The 17,843-nt window shown below is 35.2% G+C and overlaps 2 protein-coding genes across 4 annotated transcripts in view; one reads left to right on the top strand and one right to left on the bottom strand.

The window, feature by feature from the left end:
* LOC122513097 overlaps positions 1-17,843 on the top strand; it is a 190,944-nt gene that overhangs the window by 48,718 nt on the left and 124,383 nt on the right. The window lies entirely within an intron of this gene.
* LOC122513098 overlaps positions 7,779-17,843 on the bottom strand; it is a 162,233-nt gene continuing 152,168 nt past the window's right edge. The window contains exon 2 of the mRNA XM_043629349.1: positions 7,779-9,274. Coding sequence (XP_043485284.1) covers positions 8,068-9,102 — 1,035 coding nt within the window. The 5' untranslated portion in view covers positions 9,103-9,274 and the 3' untranslated portion in view covers positions 7,779-8,067. The remainder of the gene's footprint in view (positions 9,275-17,843) is intronic.

Here is a 17,843-nt window from a genome sequence, read left to right as displayed (position 1 = left end):
CATTTTACTACCCCCAGTAGCACGTAATATTACAGCAATAGTGAGAACACTGCCTAAACATAACCAATGTTGTCTCAATGTTACAGGTGTGTTCCCAATATTACGTGGTACTGGGGTATCAATCGAATAACAGATAACTTGCAAACTAAAATTTATATCAGTTATATAAAAATATTGAAAAATTTTCTGAACTGTATTAATTTCTATATAAGTCAATTAATTCAACCATGTGGTTGAATTATATTATATAACAATACTCAACGGTATTTGACAACTCAATTCACCTAAATTATTACAACAAATATTTAAGAAATAATTTATGTTATAGTCCTTTAAAAAATATATTATATGCATATATCCCATTTCCCAATAATATTATTTATATTTATTTTATTACATATCTGAATAAAATATCTTAAAAATTTGAAATGCTATATTAAAAGCAGAATTATAAAGCGCATGAAAGTTGGCATCACTGACGTCAGCGTTGTCAGCTGATATTCATAGCGTCCGACATTTTGAGATTCATTCGTTCAGTTACGTTCGTTGAGAGAAGTTGAAGGCTTTGCACCAGACTGCTTATTCACTTTTGAAAGTAAATTACTGTCATGCAGAGCATAAAACGCCAAAGAATATTACAAATAAAAAATGCAAAAAATTAAACTTTGATTTTCTTTATAGGATATGCGCAGGTATTGAAATGGCGGTCTAGTGATAATCTAGTAATTTTATCCTTTTACTTTGATAAAATAAGAAAACTTTTTTGGGTAGAAATGGATAAGAAAGTCTGTTTTTTATAAATTATGAAAAAGGCTATATTTTTACAATTAATATTTAATCTAGAATCGCTGAACAAATTCAAATGCAATTAATAAATAGAAGAACAATTTGATTCAAAATGGAATCTGGGGCATCTACATCAACTGGTATGAATTTTAAATAAAAATTTACAACTTAAAAAGGAAAATATTAAAATAAAAGAATTTATTGCTTATATAACCTAATTTTATTATTTGATAGAAAATGTAATCATTGTTTTGATAATTATTAATAATTTCAAGTATTTATTTGGTTATATTTATAGTAATGAATAAATTATGACCTGAGAAAGGAACCACTATAAAAACCTATGTAATTTTTTCAAATAGTTAATGTTATTATATAAAGATAAAAAATTTAACACCTTAAATCATATTTATAAATGTAAATTAATTATATAAATTTTAAAAAAATGTGAAAATATTTAATTTTAACAATTTTCAATGCAGACATTTTGAAGAAGATGCCTGAACTTCCCAATGTGGATAAAGGCAACCTGGTGACAGAGTCCAAAAGAGTACGTGAAAGCCTTGATCACACAAATCATGAATTTCCTTTCGACGATATAAATTCGGAACACAATTTGGATCATGATTCTTTTGCGGTTGATGAAGAAGTCTTTTCATCTTCTGATGAAGAAATACTATTTCCTCATTTTTCTGAAGATGAAGAAGGAAACAATTCAGAAATCAACAATAATTTAAATGAATTGCTATCTTCAGATAAAGGACAAAAGAGAAAACATGAAGATTCAGAAAAATTACTCACAAGAAAAAGATTATCTGATCCTCAGAATTGGAAAAGAAATGTTTTAAAAAGAGCAGTCAATATGGGACAGGAATACGTATCATCTTATTCAAAAAAGACTGTTGAAGCTCGCTCAATGCAGAGGACATGCGGTCCAGGCTGCAGGTTTCAGTGTGAGAACAAGATTTCTGAATTGGCAAGAAAAACTTTTTACGATGATTATTGGAGCATTTTAGAGCAGGCTAGAAAATACGATTTTATTTTGCGACATGTCTCAGAAAGTTGTGACCAGGAAAATTCGGATAATGATCAAAGAATTTATCGTAAAATTTATACTATCTATGACAGAAATCAAAAAATTAAAGTTTGTCAGACAATGTTTTTGAATACTCTCAACATTAGTAAACAAACTGTTAGTACAGCTCTTGCGAAACTCAGAAACAATGATTCAACTTTAATCGATAAAAGAGGTACATCGAAATCAAGACCAAGGGCAATTTCTGAAGATAAAACTGCGAGTGTTATTGAACATATAAATTCGTTTCCGAGAGTAGAGTCTCATTATTCGAGAAAAAACACAAGCCGCGAGTACTTAGAGGAAAGTTTGAGTTTGGGTAAAATGTTTAATTTGTACACTGAATGGGCGAAGATGGAGAACAAAGCGATTGCTACGAAACATCACTATTGCGACACATTTAATACTAAATTTAATATTGGTTTTTTTAAACCGAAAAAAGATCAATGTGACCTTTGCGAAGAATTCAAAAGTGCATCGGATGAACAGAAAAAGAAATTAGTTCTGAAATATAACGAACATATAAAAAATAAAGAGATATCTAGAGAAACGAAAGAAGCGGAGAAAATTATAGCGAAGAATAATAAAAATGCTTGTCAGGTCTGCTTTGATTTTGAAAAGGTATTAACCACTCCAAGGACTGATGTCAGCACGTTATATTACAGAAGGAAATTATCAGTTTATAACTTTACAATTTATGATATTGGTCGCCATGAAGCTGTATGCTACGTTTGGAGCGAAAACGATGCTAAAAAAGGATCGAATGAAGTTGCTAGCTGTTTGTTTCACTACATTGGAAAAAAATCTTCTGAGGGGATTTCTGATTTTTTTATGTGGTCGGATAACTGTGCAGGTCAGAATAGGAATAAAAACGTTTTCTCGATGTTCGTCTATGCCTCAGCTAAATTTGATATTAATATCAAACATTCGTTTTTGGAAGTAGGCCATACCCAGAACGAAGGGGATTCGGTCCATGCAAGAATTGAGAGACATTCAAAAGGTCAAAAAATTTTTACTCTTGAAGAATGGTGCGACGTAATCAGAACAGCAAAATTATCACAGCCGCATTATCAAGTCGTAAATGTTACTTTTGACATGATTTATGATTTCAAAAACTTGTCAGCACAAATGAATTGGTCGAAAAGTTTAATAAAAAATAATAGAAAACAAACAATTAAAGTGCCGATTTCAAAAATCAAGGAAGTGTCAGTTTCAAGAGAAAAGAACAACCAATTGCAGTATAAAATCGCATTTGACAGAGAATTTGAAACACTCGTAACAAGAATTGAAAAAGTCAACGTGAATGTAAAGAAGTATATTCCTAGAAGAGCTTATTCGAATTACCAAGGAATTCCCAAAGCTAAGCTCAACGACTTCAAATTTTTATGTAAAAAAAACACTATACCACCTAAGTACCATGACTATTACAAATCGTTTCAAGAAAAAGAAACAATTCAACATTCGAGTGACGATGAAAATGGAGACGAAGAAGAATAAAATGGATTGAGAATAATTTTTCTTATTATTTGTTTTACTATTTTCGTGCAGTTACGTTATCGAGTTTGAATTGTCTATTATATTCAAAGTTAAAAATTATTGCACACGAACTCGATTTTAATTCTGCCTCCGTGTTTTGGCAAAAATTAATTAAATAATAAAAAAATTAATTAAATTTCAATAAAAACTATCAAGCGAAAAAAGAATTAACAACTGAAAAAGTGTGACATTCGAAAAAACGTATTTTCTACTTAGAGAATTCGTTTATCGTAAAGAATACTTAAATATCTCGCAAATACTGCTAATATTATGAAATTTATCATTTTCTATATTCACATCTTCTAAAGAAATAAATTGTATATATTTGTTATAAATGAACTTGTAAAAGTAATTTCTAAAAATTGTTTTCACAAAAATGCTTAAACAAAAACTAGTTGATTAAAAAATGTTACATTAAAAATTGTTTAAAATTATTATTGCTATATTATTATTAGTTCACAAGAATATAAATTAGAAAAATTAAATTAATTAAAAATACAAAAAATATAAATTATAAATCAAAGTATAAGTTTGGAAAATGATTTTTTTTGCATTTTTTTCAATTTTCATTCTAGATTTATCATTTTATGTACATAATAAAAAAGTTATTTTACTTTAAAATCAGAACTTCAAATTATAGGTCAGTAATTCAAAAATTTATTTGCTCTAATAAGTGTAATTCGATATGGATTATTTATTATGAATTTTTAGTTGTATTTTCAGTAAATAAAAATAAGAATTTACATTTTATAACTAGTAGATAACCTCAATAAAACTCAATAAGTTTTGTAATATTTTTTTGACATATCGGTCTTTCAATAAAACTTTTTTTAATTTTGATTTCAGATTTATAATTATCAATATAATAGAAGGTAACAACTGATAATACTAAATAAAGAATCTGCTTTATATAGTATGAAAAATCTGTTCCTGAAGAGGTTAAAAAACAAATTATATAAGTGTTCAAGTTTTACGTTTTTTCTATCACTATTATTTAATTATTAATAAAACTTTATTTGTAGTTATAATCTTACAATTTTGAACAGAAAATATTGTATATATTATTTATATGATTCCAAGCAATGTTCAAGTAGAAATTATATTCAGTAAGCATAATTTTTCAGAAAATTTTGGTTAAGAAGAATAATCTTGAATTAAAATTTGAATAAGCATCATATTGTCCGCTAGCTTCAGTAAGCTTTGTCTTACACGGATTTTGAATAGGCATTGTCTTGCACGGAAATTTTGATAGGAATGATATTGCACGCAATTCTCAATAAGCATCGTCTTGTTTTGTCTTTTCAATAAGCATTTTATGAACGGGAGGCGTCGATCTATATAGATAGAAATTAAAAGATATAAAATGATAAAAAAATGTTTCTTTGGGATGGATTTAAATAGATAGAAAATTCTGGATAGAAAAAGATAATTTTTAAAGGATAGAAAACTTTTATCCATTTTTATCCATCAGTTTTTATCTACTTCTATATCTTTCTACTTTCAACAGGGTATTGAATATTGTTAAGCACGTTCAATAATTTCAAAAAGGCAATGAATAAACAGTAGACTGTTTCATATTGAAATGAACGAAATCTTTTCCTGACATAATTATTTCCAAAAATTATTTTAATAAACATTAAAAACTAAAATAAAATAATTAAAAATTTTGTAATATCTTTTTTAATTTGTGCCACAATGTTTTAATAAAATTTTAATAATTTGAAGAAATGATGAAATTTTGTTCATTAGAACGTTTAGAATTTTAGAAACATAAAATTAATTTTGTACCAACATAAAAATGCTATTGAAAATTACATTACACGGGCAGAAATTCGAAAGCCCCAAACTATACGCGATGATGCCCGAGGCGAAGCCGAGGGCATCATTTCGCGCAGTGCAGGAAATTCGAACTTTCTGCCCTTATAATGTATTATACTATTATTATAAAGTAGTTTAATTAGAAGAAAAATTTTTTTAAATTGAGTTACCATAAAGGTTTTATAATAGTTCATTTTTTCTGATTACTAACCAGCTGATTTTTTAAATGTTCATTCCTTAATATTGATATAATTTGAAAGTCACATTGTCCTACAAATTACGTGGTAGGTTATGTCGGTCCTACGCTCAGAAATTGCTAATGCACTGTTATGGTCGACACTATTCTATACTACATGTATATAAACAATGCGCTTCTACTTGAGTTTTGTTTTGTTATTGTTTTTTCTTCCTCTCTTGACAACAAGCACAATGTACTGTAGGACCGTAGGACCGACATAATCTACCACGTAATTTGTAGGACAATGTGACTTTTAAATTATATCAATATTAAGGAATAAACATTTAAAAAATCAGCTGGTTAGTAATCATTTTTAATGACCTCATTATTGATACATGTTGGAAGGGGGGGGGACTCTTTCATCAAACTATAATATTTGTAGGACAACAAATTTTTTTAATAATTCTCCTAATTCGCCTAAGATTTAATACAAATACTGACAGTTAGTAATACATTTTTGAGACTTATCAAATCGACATATTTTATCCCTCCTACCCCTGTTAGCTACCACAATGGAGAGTTTTTGTAAGGAAAAAAGTTGAGCGTCTCATAAAAATGAAGCTACTCACAAAAAATTAGCTTGTTAGTAATCAATGGGAAAAATGTACACGGGATCCTGGACTATATATCCGTCCCTGCTTTCTCTCCATTCGCAGCCGCACGAAGAATCGAGTCGTCATAGTTGAATTTCAATGCACCGATCGGTCACAACACGGCTTCACATTTTTAATAATAAATCGATGACGGATAACAATTTTTTAATTTTCGAAGGCTTATTTTAAAGCTTAAAATCTAACGAAAATTTCTGTGTGTTTAAAAAAATTTTATCTACATTTTTCTAGAGTTTTAAAAAAGAGTAAGTCAAGAGACCAAAATGAGAATATTTGATAATTTTTTTGTTTTCTTTTTCACTCTATACAACTCAAAAAATAGTTAACGAACTGACTTTAAATATGGCTTATTTTACGCAAAATTTAATCAGCTTTCTAACCGTATTTAAGTTTTTTTGTATCTCCTTTTATTTACGAGATACAGTAGGATCTTTCAATAGTGCAGTTCTGAACAGTGCAGTCATTAGTGAGTTGAGTAGACAAGGGGTTTCGGGGGTTAAAGGGAAAGGGAATCTGTGACGTCAAATACAGTGCCGTCGCTCATTTGATTATTTAGTATCATTTAGTGGTGCCCGGTATTTAGTAGTGGGGAACCCTTAATTTTCTTGACACGGACCTGAATGTTTTAGTTTTTGCACGCTTCGAACAGTGCACAATATTCCCGACGACTGCACTATTGAAAGATCCTACTGTATGAATAAAAAGTGATGGCATGTGTGACCAAGAGAAATCAACAATTAAATTTAATTTAATAAAACTAGAATTTTACTTTAAATAAATCAACGATAATTTCCTTAGACTCTATTTGCTATTTAAATTTTAATTAGTCAAATACGCTTTCAGTCAAGTCAGCAATTAAATTTCTCATGTCTCTCACAAATAAAATTTACTAAAAAAATGCTCAGTTGAGCGCCAGTTAATTTTCTTATTTATCAAATTATGAAATTAACAAAATAATTTATTACTCAATTACTAAATCGACAACCAATAAAAAAATGAGACTCTAATGATTAGGGTGAAATTCTTTTAAGACCGCCATTGAAAGCACATGGCATGAAACACAATTATTAAACGCAAAAATTTTAGGTTAACTCACCAATTGTTGATAAAGGATGAATTAAGTTAACGCCGGAATATCCAAGAAACAATATTTATTATCAATAATTCAACGCTGGTTCTATTCTCTATTCGTTTCACTTTCGTTGACAATTTACAGTCACTTTATTGTAAATGTTCTCGCCAGTTCAATGAAAGAAACTTCGAAATACAAATCCACCAGTCACTATCTCACAAATTTTTCAACTCGCCAATTAAACACCAAAGAAATCAACTTTCTTTCTACTCAACTGAAAATCACGCACCGATCGAAATAACAAATTCGAGGATGCTTTTTCGTTCTCGAAATTACGTCGCTTCTGCTCTCTGACAAAATTATAACTCTCAATCTCAATATATTCTTGCAAATAGTAACGGCGTAACACACAAACTTCTGTCACGGCGTTCTCCGCATTCTGTCAGCCTTTTTCATACAGCAAGCACATGTTGACTCAAAACGGAAATGAAAAATCAACACACAAACCAAAATTAAAAACAATTAATAATACTCGTTAGCATATAAAATAAACTTTAAACTAGATATTAATTACTCTAAACAAAATAAATTTTCATAAGAAAGAATTCAAAATTAAACAATATTTCCAAATAATAATAATGAATAATTCAAATATCGATCGGAAACGTCCATTTTTATCGCAGGGACGGAACTATATAGGGCGCTACAATAAAATCACAATTTATAATCGCCAGTGACAAACCACTTTGTCACAATTCCCCCCCTTTGGCCGGTACTAGCCCGTAGTACCGCCCTGAATCACAAAAGAAAAATAATAACTTAGGCTTAAATGTTTCTATAAAAAAATCAATTTAACACCAAAAAGAAAGAAAAACGCAGGAACTAAAACAAAAAAAATTAAACCATCACACTCTCACTAATCACTCCACAGTCAATGATTTGTGCGACGTCTTTCCTCGAAAAATTTTCGCATCGCCAACATTATTGCCTCGACCGGCAATCCACGTAGCGCCTGAGCGAGCTCCCTTGTCTGCTCCACGAAACGATCCGCTTGGTCTCCGGCTGACATCGGTCTCACATCCGCAGGAATTTGTTGATGGTCCTCTAACCTTGGTAACGCTGGTGGTGGTGAGGTAAAATTCAGGGGAATCAATGAAACTGTTGTAGATGAAGTTGGTGGTTCCAAATCTACCACCCTTGAAGGTTGAAATGTGGGCAGATTTTGAAGTTGGTTCCAGACTTCATCGACTTTGGGAATCACATTGTTGTTTAATTTGTCTGTGCCTTTCCCCTTCTGTTCCTCTGTGTGATTCTCGCTTTCTACCTCCACTCTTCTAATCTTATCCTTAGAGACTTCTACGTTATTTGGACGCTGGGATCTTCCATCAGATGTCGAAGGTTCAGAAATGATGATTGATGGGCGTTTCCGTCCCTCAATTGTTCCTCCTCTTTCAGGTAATGACGAGGTTGCTCCGCTCGATGAGTCGCTGGTGAGAGTCACAGTTTTTCGACCTCTTGTTTCCTGTACCTTGGCGATTCGCTCCGATCTGAAGGACTCATATTTTCCCTTTCCATATTGTTTGGCTATATCTGCCAAATGTCTCTCGGAACAACGTGGGCAAGTCGTCAGAGTCACTCCTCGTCTGCCGCAATTCCTACAGTATCCGACGTAAGGATCGGTGGGAATAGGTTTGAGGTTTCCGAACATAACTCCTCTCGTGATGATTGGGAGTTGGCCTCTCGTTGAAATTTCCAGACTCGCAAGTTCCAACGGAAATGAACTCTCTTCTGCTCTCCGGTTTGGAGGTCCAGGAGGAGTGATCAATCGAATGACTCGGAACGCCTTGTTTTGTTCGTCTCGTAGTCGCTCTCGACAGATGTCACTGGAAAGTACGACCTCGTCCCGCAACGGCCACCATGCTGTGATGGTGGCGGAAAGGTACCACGGCTGGAGGCGGTGGGACATCTTTCCATTGGATCAGATCGTCGCTGGCTTGACCCCTTGTGTCCGAAACATTTTCCTCAATTGGAACTTGTTCATGTTTTCCTGGACGACGCTCCGGTGAGTTGGTTCTTGGTCTAGAGAAACCACGTCCTCGAGACCTCGCTGGCATCTTCTTTTTAGATCCCAACATTTTCTGAAACAAATCCACAAATAAACAAAAATCAAACGCTAGAGACAAAACAAAATAAATAAATTTAGAGACAAAATATAAAAATCAAACTTCACAAATTTATTATTCAATTTAACGCTAGTAACGCTGGAAAAATAAAAAAAAATTAATGTCACCCAAAAAAAAATCAATTATAAGAAAAAAAATAAAATACTTGATCAATGTAAAATTCAATCCTTGTTAACATTTCGGGGTGGAATGTAACGTTTTAGTTCTGAGACGTGCACCTTGGGAATTCGCCTATTATCATTCGTGCCTAACACATAGACGGTAGGAGATAATATTTGAATAATTTCGAAAGGACCTTCGAATTTTGGATCCAGTTTCGTTGCAAATTTACGAATACCGCTGGACAATTTGTGAGTCCTCCAAAGCACCAAGTCTCCAACATTAAATGTAACATTTTTCCTTCCTCGATTGTAATACGCTGCTTGTTTGGTCCTCTCTTGATTGACAACTCTTGCAACCATATCTCGAAGTCCATGCAATCGTTTCATACGATCAGTCTACAACGCTGGATCAATTCTCACGACTGAAGTTGGATTTTCTACTGCTCGCCGAAGACTCTTGACTGGTTTTGAATGGCGACCATAATTGAGAAACGCTGGTGATACCTTTGTTGACGCTTGTGTGGCGATATTCATAGCATGTCTCAATTAATGCAGGTGTAAATCCTAATTCCGATGATCAGAGTCGATGAAAGTTGAGATCATTGTTTTCAACGTTCGGTTTGACCTCTCAACCGGGTTCGCTTGAGGATGGTACGGTGGTGTGGTTATGTGCTTTACTCCGCACTCCTTCAGCACCTCCTTCAAGTGACGGTTGTCGAACTCTTTTCCATTGTCGGTGAGAAGGAACTCTGGAGTTTCGCACCGGAAAAGAATGAGCTCCTCAAACGCTTTGGCAATTGACTTGAAGTTCGCTGAACGTATAGGTTTCAACTCCACCCAGCGAGAGAAAAGATCTTGAAAGACCACAAGGCAGCCACTACAAACCAAGGTCGTTCAACAATTCTCTCTCCCATCAATCCTTGTGGTCCCAGCTGAGAGACCTTATGAAACTGGCAGTCAGGGCACTGCGTGACGAAATTGTGAACGTCATGCCAAACACCCTGCCAGTAATATTCCCTCGCCACTCTATCGTAGGTTTTATCCACTCCGAGGTGACCAGCCGAGAATTCAGCATGCGCCACGGTAAGTATTTCCTCACGGTGCTCTAAGGGAACAACCAATTTCTAAATTTCCACATTTCCGGTGACTGGTGTCAAGAGCGGATCGATTCTTGATCGGTATAACATCTCGTTCTCTAATTTCCAACCCGGAAAACGCTGGGGGTGACTCCTGACCATTTCACGACGTTTCAGATACCACGGATCATTTATCGTCTCGAAAGCAGCAATTTCTTCCTCTTCGTCTTGCTCGACTATTCGCGAAAGAGCATCTGGAACTTGATGCAGCGTGCCCTTTCGATGAATCACTTTAAAATTCCACTGTTGGAGTTCCAATGACCAACGCGCAAGACGACCAGTGGGCTCCTTTAAATTACGCAACCACTTCAAAGCACTGTGGTCCGTAATTACACAAAATATGGAACCCTTCAGATAAGGACGAAATTTCTTCTTCACCGACCATAATAACGCTAGACACTCCCTCTCGGTGACGCTGTAATTTTTCTCGTGCGATGTGAGTACTCGGCTAACATAAGCGATAGGATGCTCTCCATCCTCGGTCGTTTGTGTGAGCATTGCGCCTAACGCTGAATTGCTTGCATCGCACTGAACAGTAAATGGTTTACTGAAATCAGGGCGTGCTAACACTGGTGCTGACGTCAATTTTGATTTCAGGAGATTAAACGCATTTTCTTGTTCCTCACCCCACTCCCAACGCTGGCTCTTTTTAAGAAGGTTCAATAGTGGTAACTTCATTTCACTATCCTTCTCAATGAACCTCGAATACCACCCTACCATCCCAAGAAATCTTCTCACTTCTTTAACATTTCTTGGCGCTGGATAATTTAACACTGGTAAAATCTTGTCAGGGCCAGTTCTTAGTCCTTCGTTGTCAAGAACGTAACCTAAATATGCAACTCGAGAACAGCCGAACTCACATTTATCGGGATTGATCTCTAATTTTGCATTTGGCAATTTTTTTAACACCACTTCTAACCAATGTAGATGATCTTCGAAGGTTTTGCTGATGATGATAATGTCGTCCAAATATCCGAATACATGAGGATCGAATTCTGGACCAAAGAGCGAGTCAATCAAACGCTGGAAAGTACTCGGGCCGTTGGTTAAACCGAAAGGTAAACGCTTGAAATGAAAAAGTCCAAATCCAGGAATTGAAAATGCCGTGAACTTTTTACTTTCAGGGGACAAAGGAACTTGGTGATACGCTAGTTTAAGGTTGATTTTCGAAATAAAACGCGCCTTTCTAAGCTTATCGAGTATAGAATCGATGCTGGGAATTGGATAAGCATAATGAATCGTTACTTTATTCAAATCTCTATAATCGAACCACAACCTATAAGACCCATCACTTTTCAGAGCAACAACTGGAGCACTGCTCCACTCGCTGACTGAACGCTCGATTATTCCCATGTCCAACAGTCTTTTAATTTCCTTTATTAACCAATCCAAAATTGCAGAAGCCATTCTTCTCGGTCGTTGTTTGACTGGTGATGAATTGGAAACAACAATGTGATGTTCTGTGAGCGTTGTCATACCATGCTCTTTCGACGGTGGTATTATCAAATTCTTGACTAACTGTTGAATTTGTTCACGCTGATAACTTGTTATTTCAGAAATTCCTGCACACTCTGCAAAAATGTTACTGTCACTACGCTGGTTCATATTTTTGGCAAACTCATGCCACTCTTTGCTGTTCACTCTCCACAAACCCTTTCCAAGTTGCATATCCATGTCGAACGCTCGACAAAAATCAACTCCTAAAATTACTTCCTGAGTCAATGAATCGATCGCCCTTAACTTGAATGGCTGAGAGACACCATCGACGGTTAACCACAATTTCAATTTTTTCAGAGTATTTGTAGAACCACCGATAGCACTCTGTATCATTGTGTCGGTTGATTGAAGCTTCGATTTAAATTTCTCCGCTAGTTTAGGGCCTACCACCGAGATCATTGCCCCAGGATCAAGTAACGCTAGATAGGGTTGATCAGCGATGACTAATTTTAAGAAATATCTGTTTTCAGTCCTCGCTCCGTCATCCATGGTGGGCTCAGCTGTTTTCATAACAGCTTTCTCCCCCCTTGGATTGAATTACGATCAGACCGATCGTTGGTAATTTGAATATTATTTGCCGATTGATCAGAATTCGGTAAATCATTCACTGCAAAATCAGGTGAGAGACATTTTTGTCCCCAACGACTCTCAACACAATCCGCTTTTTTCTCTAAACTCAATTTATTCTCAAAAATTTTAACACTCTTATCTTCACAATCAGAGAAAATCTCACTAAATTTTATTTTCCTAATTGCACCTTTACTTTCTCTTGACAAAAATTGGTTGCATGGATCCCCTCCATTCGGTACGCTGGCTAACACCTCTCCTCTTCTGCTCTTGGGTGTGAGTAAGTCCGTCTCACTCAATTTTTCCCTCTCCACTACTCCTTTATCTTTCTGTGAGAGTGAGCTCGCCTTACTCATAGTTGTTTCTCGCTTCGAAACACCTTCGCTCGTGACTGAGAATGGATCCCTTCCACTCTGTACGCTGGTTGTCATGACACCTTTCTCTCCTACTTGCACTGAGAGTTAATCCCCTTCACTCTGACTTCTACACGCTGGTACATCTGCACTCACAAATTTCTCCACTTTTACGTTGCTCGTGGTGTCTATGCTGGTTGCCCCGGTGTAGTGGTGAGGGGACCAGGACAGTTCAGGACCCTTTTGATTTGCTCCATTATTTGGACCATTTCTCAACACTGAATGATTCTGCTGTTGAGGTAATGTCTGATTCGTTCCCATCATAACAGGAGCGAACGCTGGTGCTGAAGGCTGCGGTGGATTCGGAACATTTGGTGTCGCTGGTGCTTGTGTTTTAAGTGCATCCACTTTTTCACTTTTTTCTTTATTTTTCTTTTTACTCTTCTTTTTCTTATTTTCTCCCTTTTTCACACTTTTCGTTGATTTGACGCTGGAACTTGATTCACTTTCCGCTTGTTCTTCTTTTAACGCCTCCACTTTGGCACTTTTTCCAGGAACAATTGCCGCTGCTGAGGGAAATTTCATTTTTTCCTTGGACAGTGGTGGTGTGTATCGTAGATCCGCCGCCTTCGCTTTTTCGAATTCTCTTAATACTCGCTCTATTTGAGGTAGTGAATTCGACTTCGAATCTATCAACATGTGACGATATTCAGGAGTGAGACCATTTTACGCGATCCTATATTGAAGATCACGAGCAAGAGGCTTCTGGAGATCACCCATAATAATTTTGAGGTTAGTCAAATATGCTGTGATCTTTTCTCCTTTTGCCTGAGTGCGACTTCTTAATTCCTCCATAATTTCCAAGTCATCACCTTCGCTGGAAAATTCATGTTGGAACGCCTCTCGAAATTCTTCCCACGTCAAAACATCGTTGCGAATGGTGCGATACCAACTACTTGCATTGCTTCTCAATACGCTAGGAATGGCCTGCAACAACTCTTCGTCTGTTATTGCCGTAGATAGCTGACAGTCCTCAACTCTATTCAGGAACTCTTCTGGATCTTGTTTGCCATTTCCAGAAAATTTGATTACCCAATCTCTCAGACTTTTAATCACTTTATGTCGCCTCTCTGTTGTCGTAGTCCTACGGCGTTGTGAGGTACGGTTAAGTCGGTTCTACAATGGGCACGTCGGACGTGGTCGTCTAACGTACCGTGCTGACGTCACCCATTTGAATAGCATGGGTGACGTCAGCACGGCAAGTCAGACGACCACGTCCGACGTGCCCATTGTAGAACCGACTTTAGACGCTGGTACTTCTTCCTCATCGTACGATGACGTGAAAGCGTAAGGGGAATTTTCCCCCACCTTTGGACCTTGTGAACCTCTCTCGCTAATATGGCCACGCTCTCTCTCTTTCCCTACTTTTTGCTTGGGCTCACGGTCGACAATTTGATTTTTCTACAAAATTTCTTTCGAAATGTCTTCCCTTTTTGGAATACTTTTTACTACCGGTTCGGTTTGGGATTTTTCAAAAGGCCTAATTGGGGAACTCATATTTAAATACTCTTGTTCAACTAATTTACGCTGGATTGCTTTCCACTCTAAAAACATTTGGTATTCAGGGTCATTTAATAATAGGCTACATTGTTGTAATTTAGCCATATTAGGGGCAAGTTCTGACGAAATTCTCGAAACATTCGAAGATGACGTCGTGTGGACCATTACGTTGCTGTAGGTGCAAGGAGAAGTAGAAACGACCGAAGTTGTGACGATACTCGCGGATGTCATTATGGGGGTGGAAGAAGCTTAGGGAGCGTTCATAAACTACGTAGCATGCTAAGGGGGAGGGGTGGGTTCGGCAAAAGTCTACGCTAGTCTACGTGGGGGAAGGGGGGAAGATCGACTCTTACTACGTAGTTAATACATATAAGCTAAAATTAATTTTGCGTCTTTTGAAATTGCGCGGGACCGAATTGTCACGTGGTATACCAAGTCGGCGCAAATAATAATAATGAATAATTCAAATATCGAACGGAAACGTCCATTTTTATCGCAGGGACGGAACTATATAGGGTGCTACAATAAAATCACAATTTTTAATCGCCAGTGACAAACCACTTTGTCACACATGTTTTTTCATAGAGTCGCGTGTAATCGTTCTGATACTCGTGGACGGTAGTGTACAGTGAATAAATTTCAGCACGTCAGATGTGCACGTTGTAAAAATTTTCTTGTACATTTATTTTGCACGTCTGAGGTGCCTTTTTGAGACATCAGACGTACAAAATGTACGCCTGATGTCTCAAAAAGGCACCTCAGACGTGCAAAATGAAATGTTCTGCTGTTGACACTGTCCTCGGCGCATCTGATGTCCTCAAATTTTTTCCGTGTATTCCCAAAGAAAAAATATTTGAATCAAACAAATATTTTTTAAATAATTTCAATTAATTGAATCAAATAATTTTTTTTCAGTGTGCTAATACTTTTATGTAGGGGAACATAGTCGAGGTCGGCCCACTTTTTAACTTTTGTTTATAACTTTTTTTTTAAAATGAATTTGGACAATTGAAGTATATGGTTGGAAAGTCCTGTTTTAGTCAAGGTCAGTCAAGGTCTGTAAACTTTCACAGTTTCAAATTTTTTTGGAAAAATTTATATCACAATACTATAAATTAATTTAGATTCTACATTGAATAGAGATTGAAACAAGACCAAGAACGCTAAAAAAAGTTAATTAGTTTTCGAGAAATTAAAAAATTACGAAAAGCATGCAAAATCCAGTATTTTTTTTGTATCTGACAGAATAGTCAACGAAAATTCTTCGATCAGGTGTCAGTCTTTTCATAATTTCATTAGCTTTCAGGAAAAAAATACGAAAAATTTTTGTCATTCCTATTTTCTACGTTTTAAGCATTTTTCCACTCATAAAAAAAGGGACGTTCTGATACTCACGGACGGTAGTGGAAATGAAAATATTAATAAGATGATCAATAAATTATATTATGAGTTATACAGAATTGCAGTTTATGCAAATAAAGTAGCTCGTCCTCATCTTTGCGCATTTTAAACACAAAGTGGCCGACCTTGACAGAAAGTAACATTACCGAATTGTTGTAACCAAAAAGAAATACGTTTCGGGATTCGATTTTTCACTTTGATTTTCTTTCAACCATGAGTCCCACAAAACTTCTGCATGCTTGCCTTGACGATTCAATTTTTTTTTTATTTTTTATTAATGATTTTTCACATGATGCACAAAACTTTTTTTGAGCTTTTTTTGTACCGACGTCACAGAAAACACGATTTTCGATTCTCCGAAAATGTAATTGAACAAAAAGTTAGGTTTCACTAAGACAAGCTTCGACAAGTATGCGCGAAGGTGGCACTAGTGAACTTGACAAAAAAACGCGAATGGCCTACCTAGACAGAGGTCCAACCTCGACGATACTCCCCTACCTATGAATTTCTTTAATATAAATTGAGATTTATTTGAATCCAAAATTGCTTTGTTTCGATGCAAATAAATTTGGTACTTGGACTACATAATAAATTATTTGACGCAATTAAAGGGATATTAGTCTGAATTAAAATAACACAGGCCTACAAAATGTTATTTATTTACTTTCCAAGAATCAGACAATACTTTTCGCAAACGCAAGTACGCCTTAAAATATTTATTCCAGTAAATATTTACTTAAATCAAATAAATAAAAACAAATAAGTTTAAATACAACCGAACGAGCGTTAGCAAGTGAGGTATACGTCGCTAGTGCATATTAAATGGTGGGCCAAATTGTTCTAACCATAAAGAGAAACGTTTCGGGATTCGATTTTTTACTTTGTTTTTTATCAATCATGAATCCCACAATACTTCTGCATGATTAACTTGACGAATCCATGTTTTCTTATCTTTTTTAATGGTTTTTCAGATGATGTACACAACTTTTTTTGAGCTTCTAAATGTACCGAGGTCACAAAAAACACTACTTTTGATTCTCCAAAAATGTAATGGAACAAAAAGTTACGTGATACTAAGGCAAGCTTTTTCAAGCATGCGCATAGGTGGCGCTATTGATTTTGTCTAAAAAAAGCCAATCGTAAATGAATTTAAATTTAAACTTTCAAAATTTAAATACACATACAAGTTGATCAGAATTAGTTTTGAGATTTCCGTAAAATTTAAGAATATGTGTAGCGTATTACAAAGTATCATTTCAGTTAAAAAACACAATAATTACATACAGGCTAAAGTAGTACTTTAATTCACCTTCTCTTTTCTCGTCCTTCTTTATCAATTTGATTTTTCAAAATCCGTATCATTAACCCCTTGGCTGTCAACGAGATTTCCACTGTTTGGGCAAAAAGTGTGTTGAAAAAATTTGTAATGGATTTTTATGAAACTTGGTACCCTAAGGTTTCTGGGGTCGCTGATTACGAATCTGACATCAGTTTTTCGACATTCAAAATGGCGGATCCAAGATGGCGGGAATTTTTTCCAAAATTCAAAATGGCGGATCCAATATGGCGGACAACGAAATAAAAAATTGATCAGATTGGCTTGAATCTGAATACTTGGGGATTTTCAGGGCCGCTGATTACGAATATGAAATCAGTTTTTCAAAATTCAAAATATCTGGTTCAATACAGCGGAAAATTTTTTAAAATTTATTAAATTTGTTTGAAACTCGTTAGTCTGACATCAGTATGATAATTTTTAGTGAAATCAAATTTCGTTAAATACCCTGAAAAACTAATGTCAGATTCGTAATCAGCGACCCTAAAAACCCCCGAGTATTCAGTTTCAAGCCATTATAATTAATTTTTGCTTCCTTATGAGGAAGCTTTGCATTGGTGACGATTTTCAATT

This window comes from Leptopilina heterotoma, unplaced genomic scaffold, assembly GCF_015476425.1.
Source record: "Leptopilina heterotoma isolate Lh14 unplaced genomic scaffold, ASM1547642v1 Lhet_134, whole genome shotgun sequence".
NCBI classification, from domain to species: Eukaryota; Metazoa; Arthropoda; class Insecta; order Hymenoptera; family Figitidae; genus Leptopilina; species Leptopilina heterotoma.
Note: the sequence above shows the minus strand (reverse complement) of the source record. Positions and strands in the feature narration are given on the sequence as shown.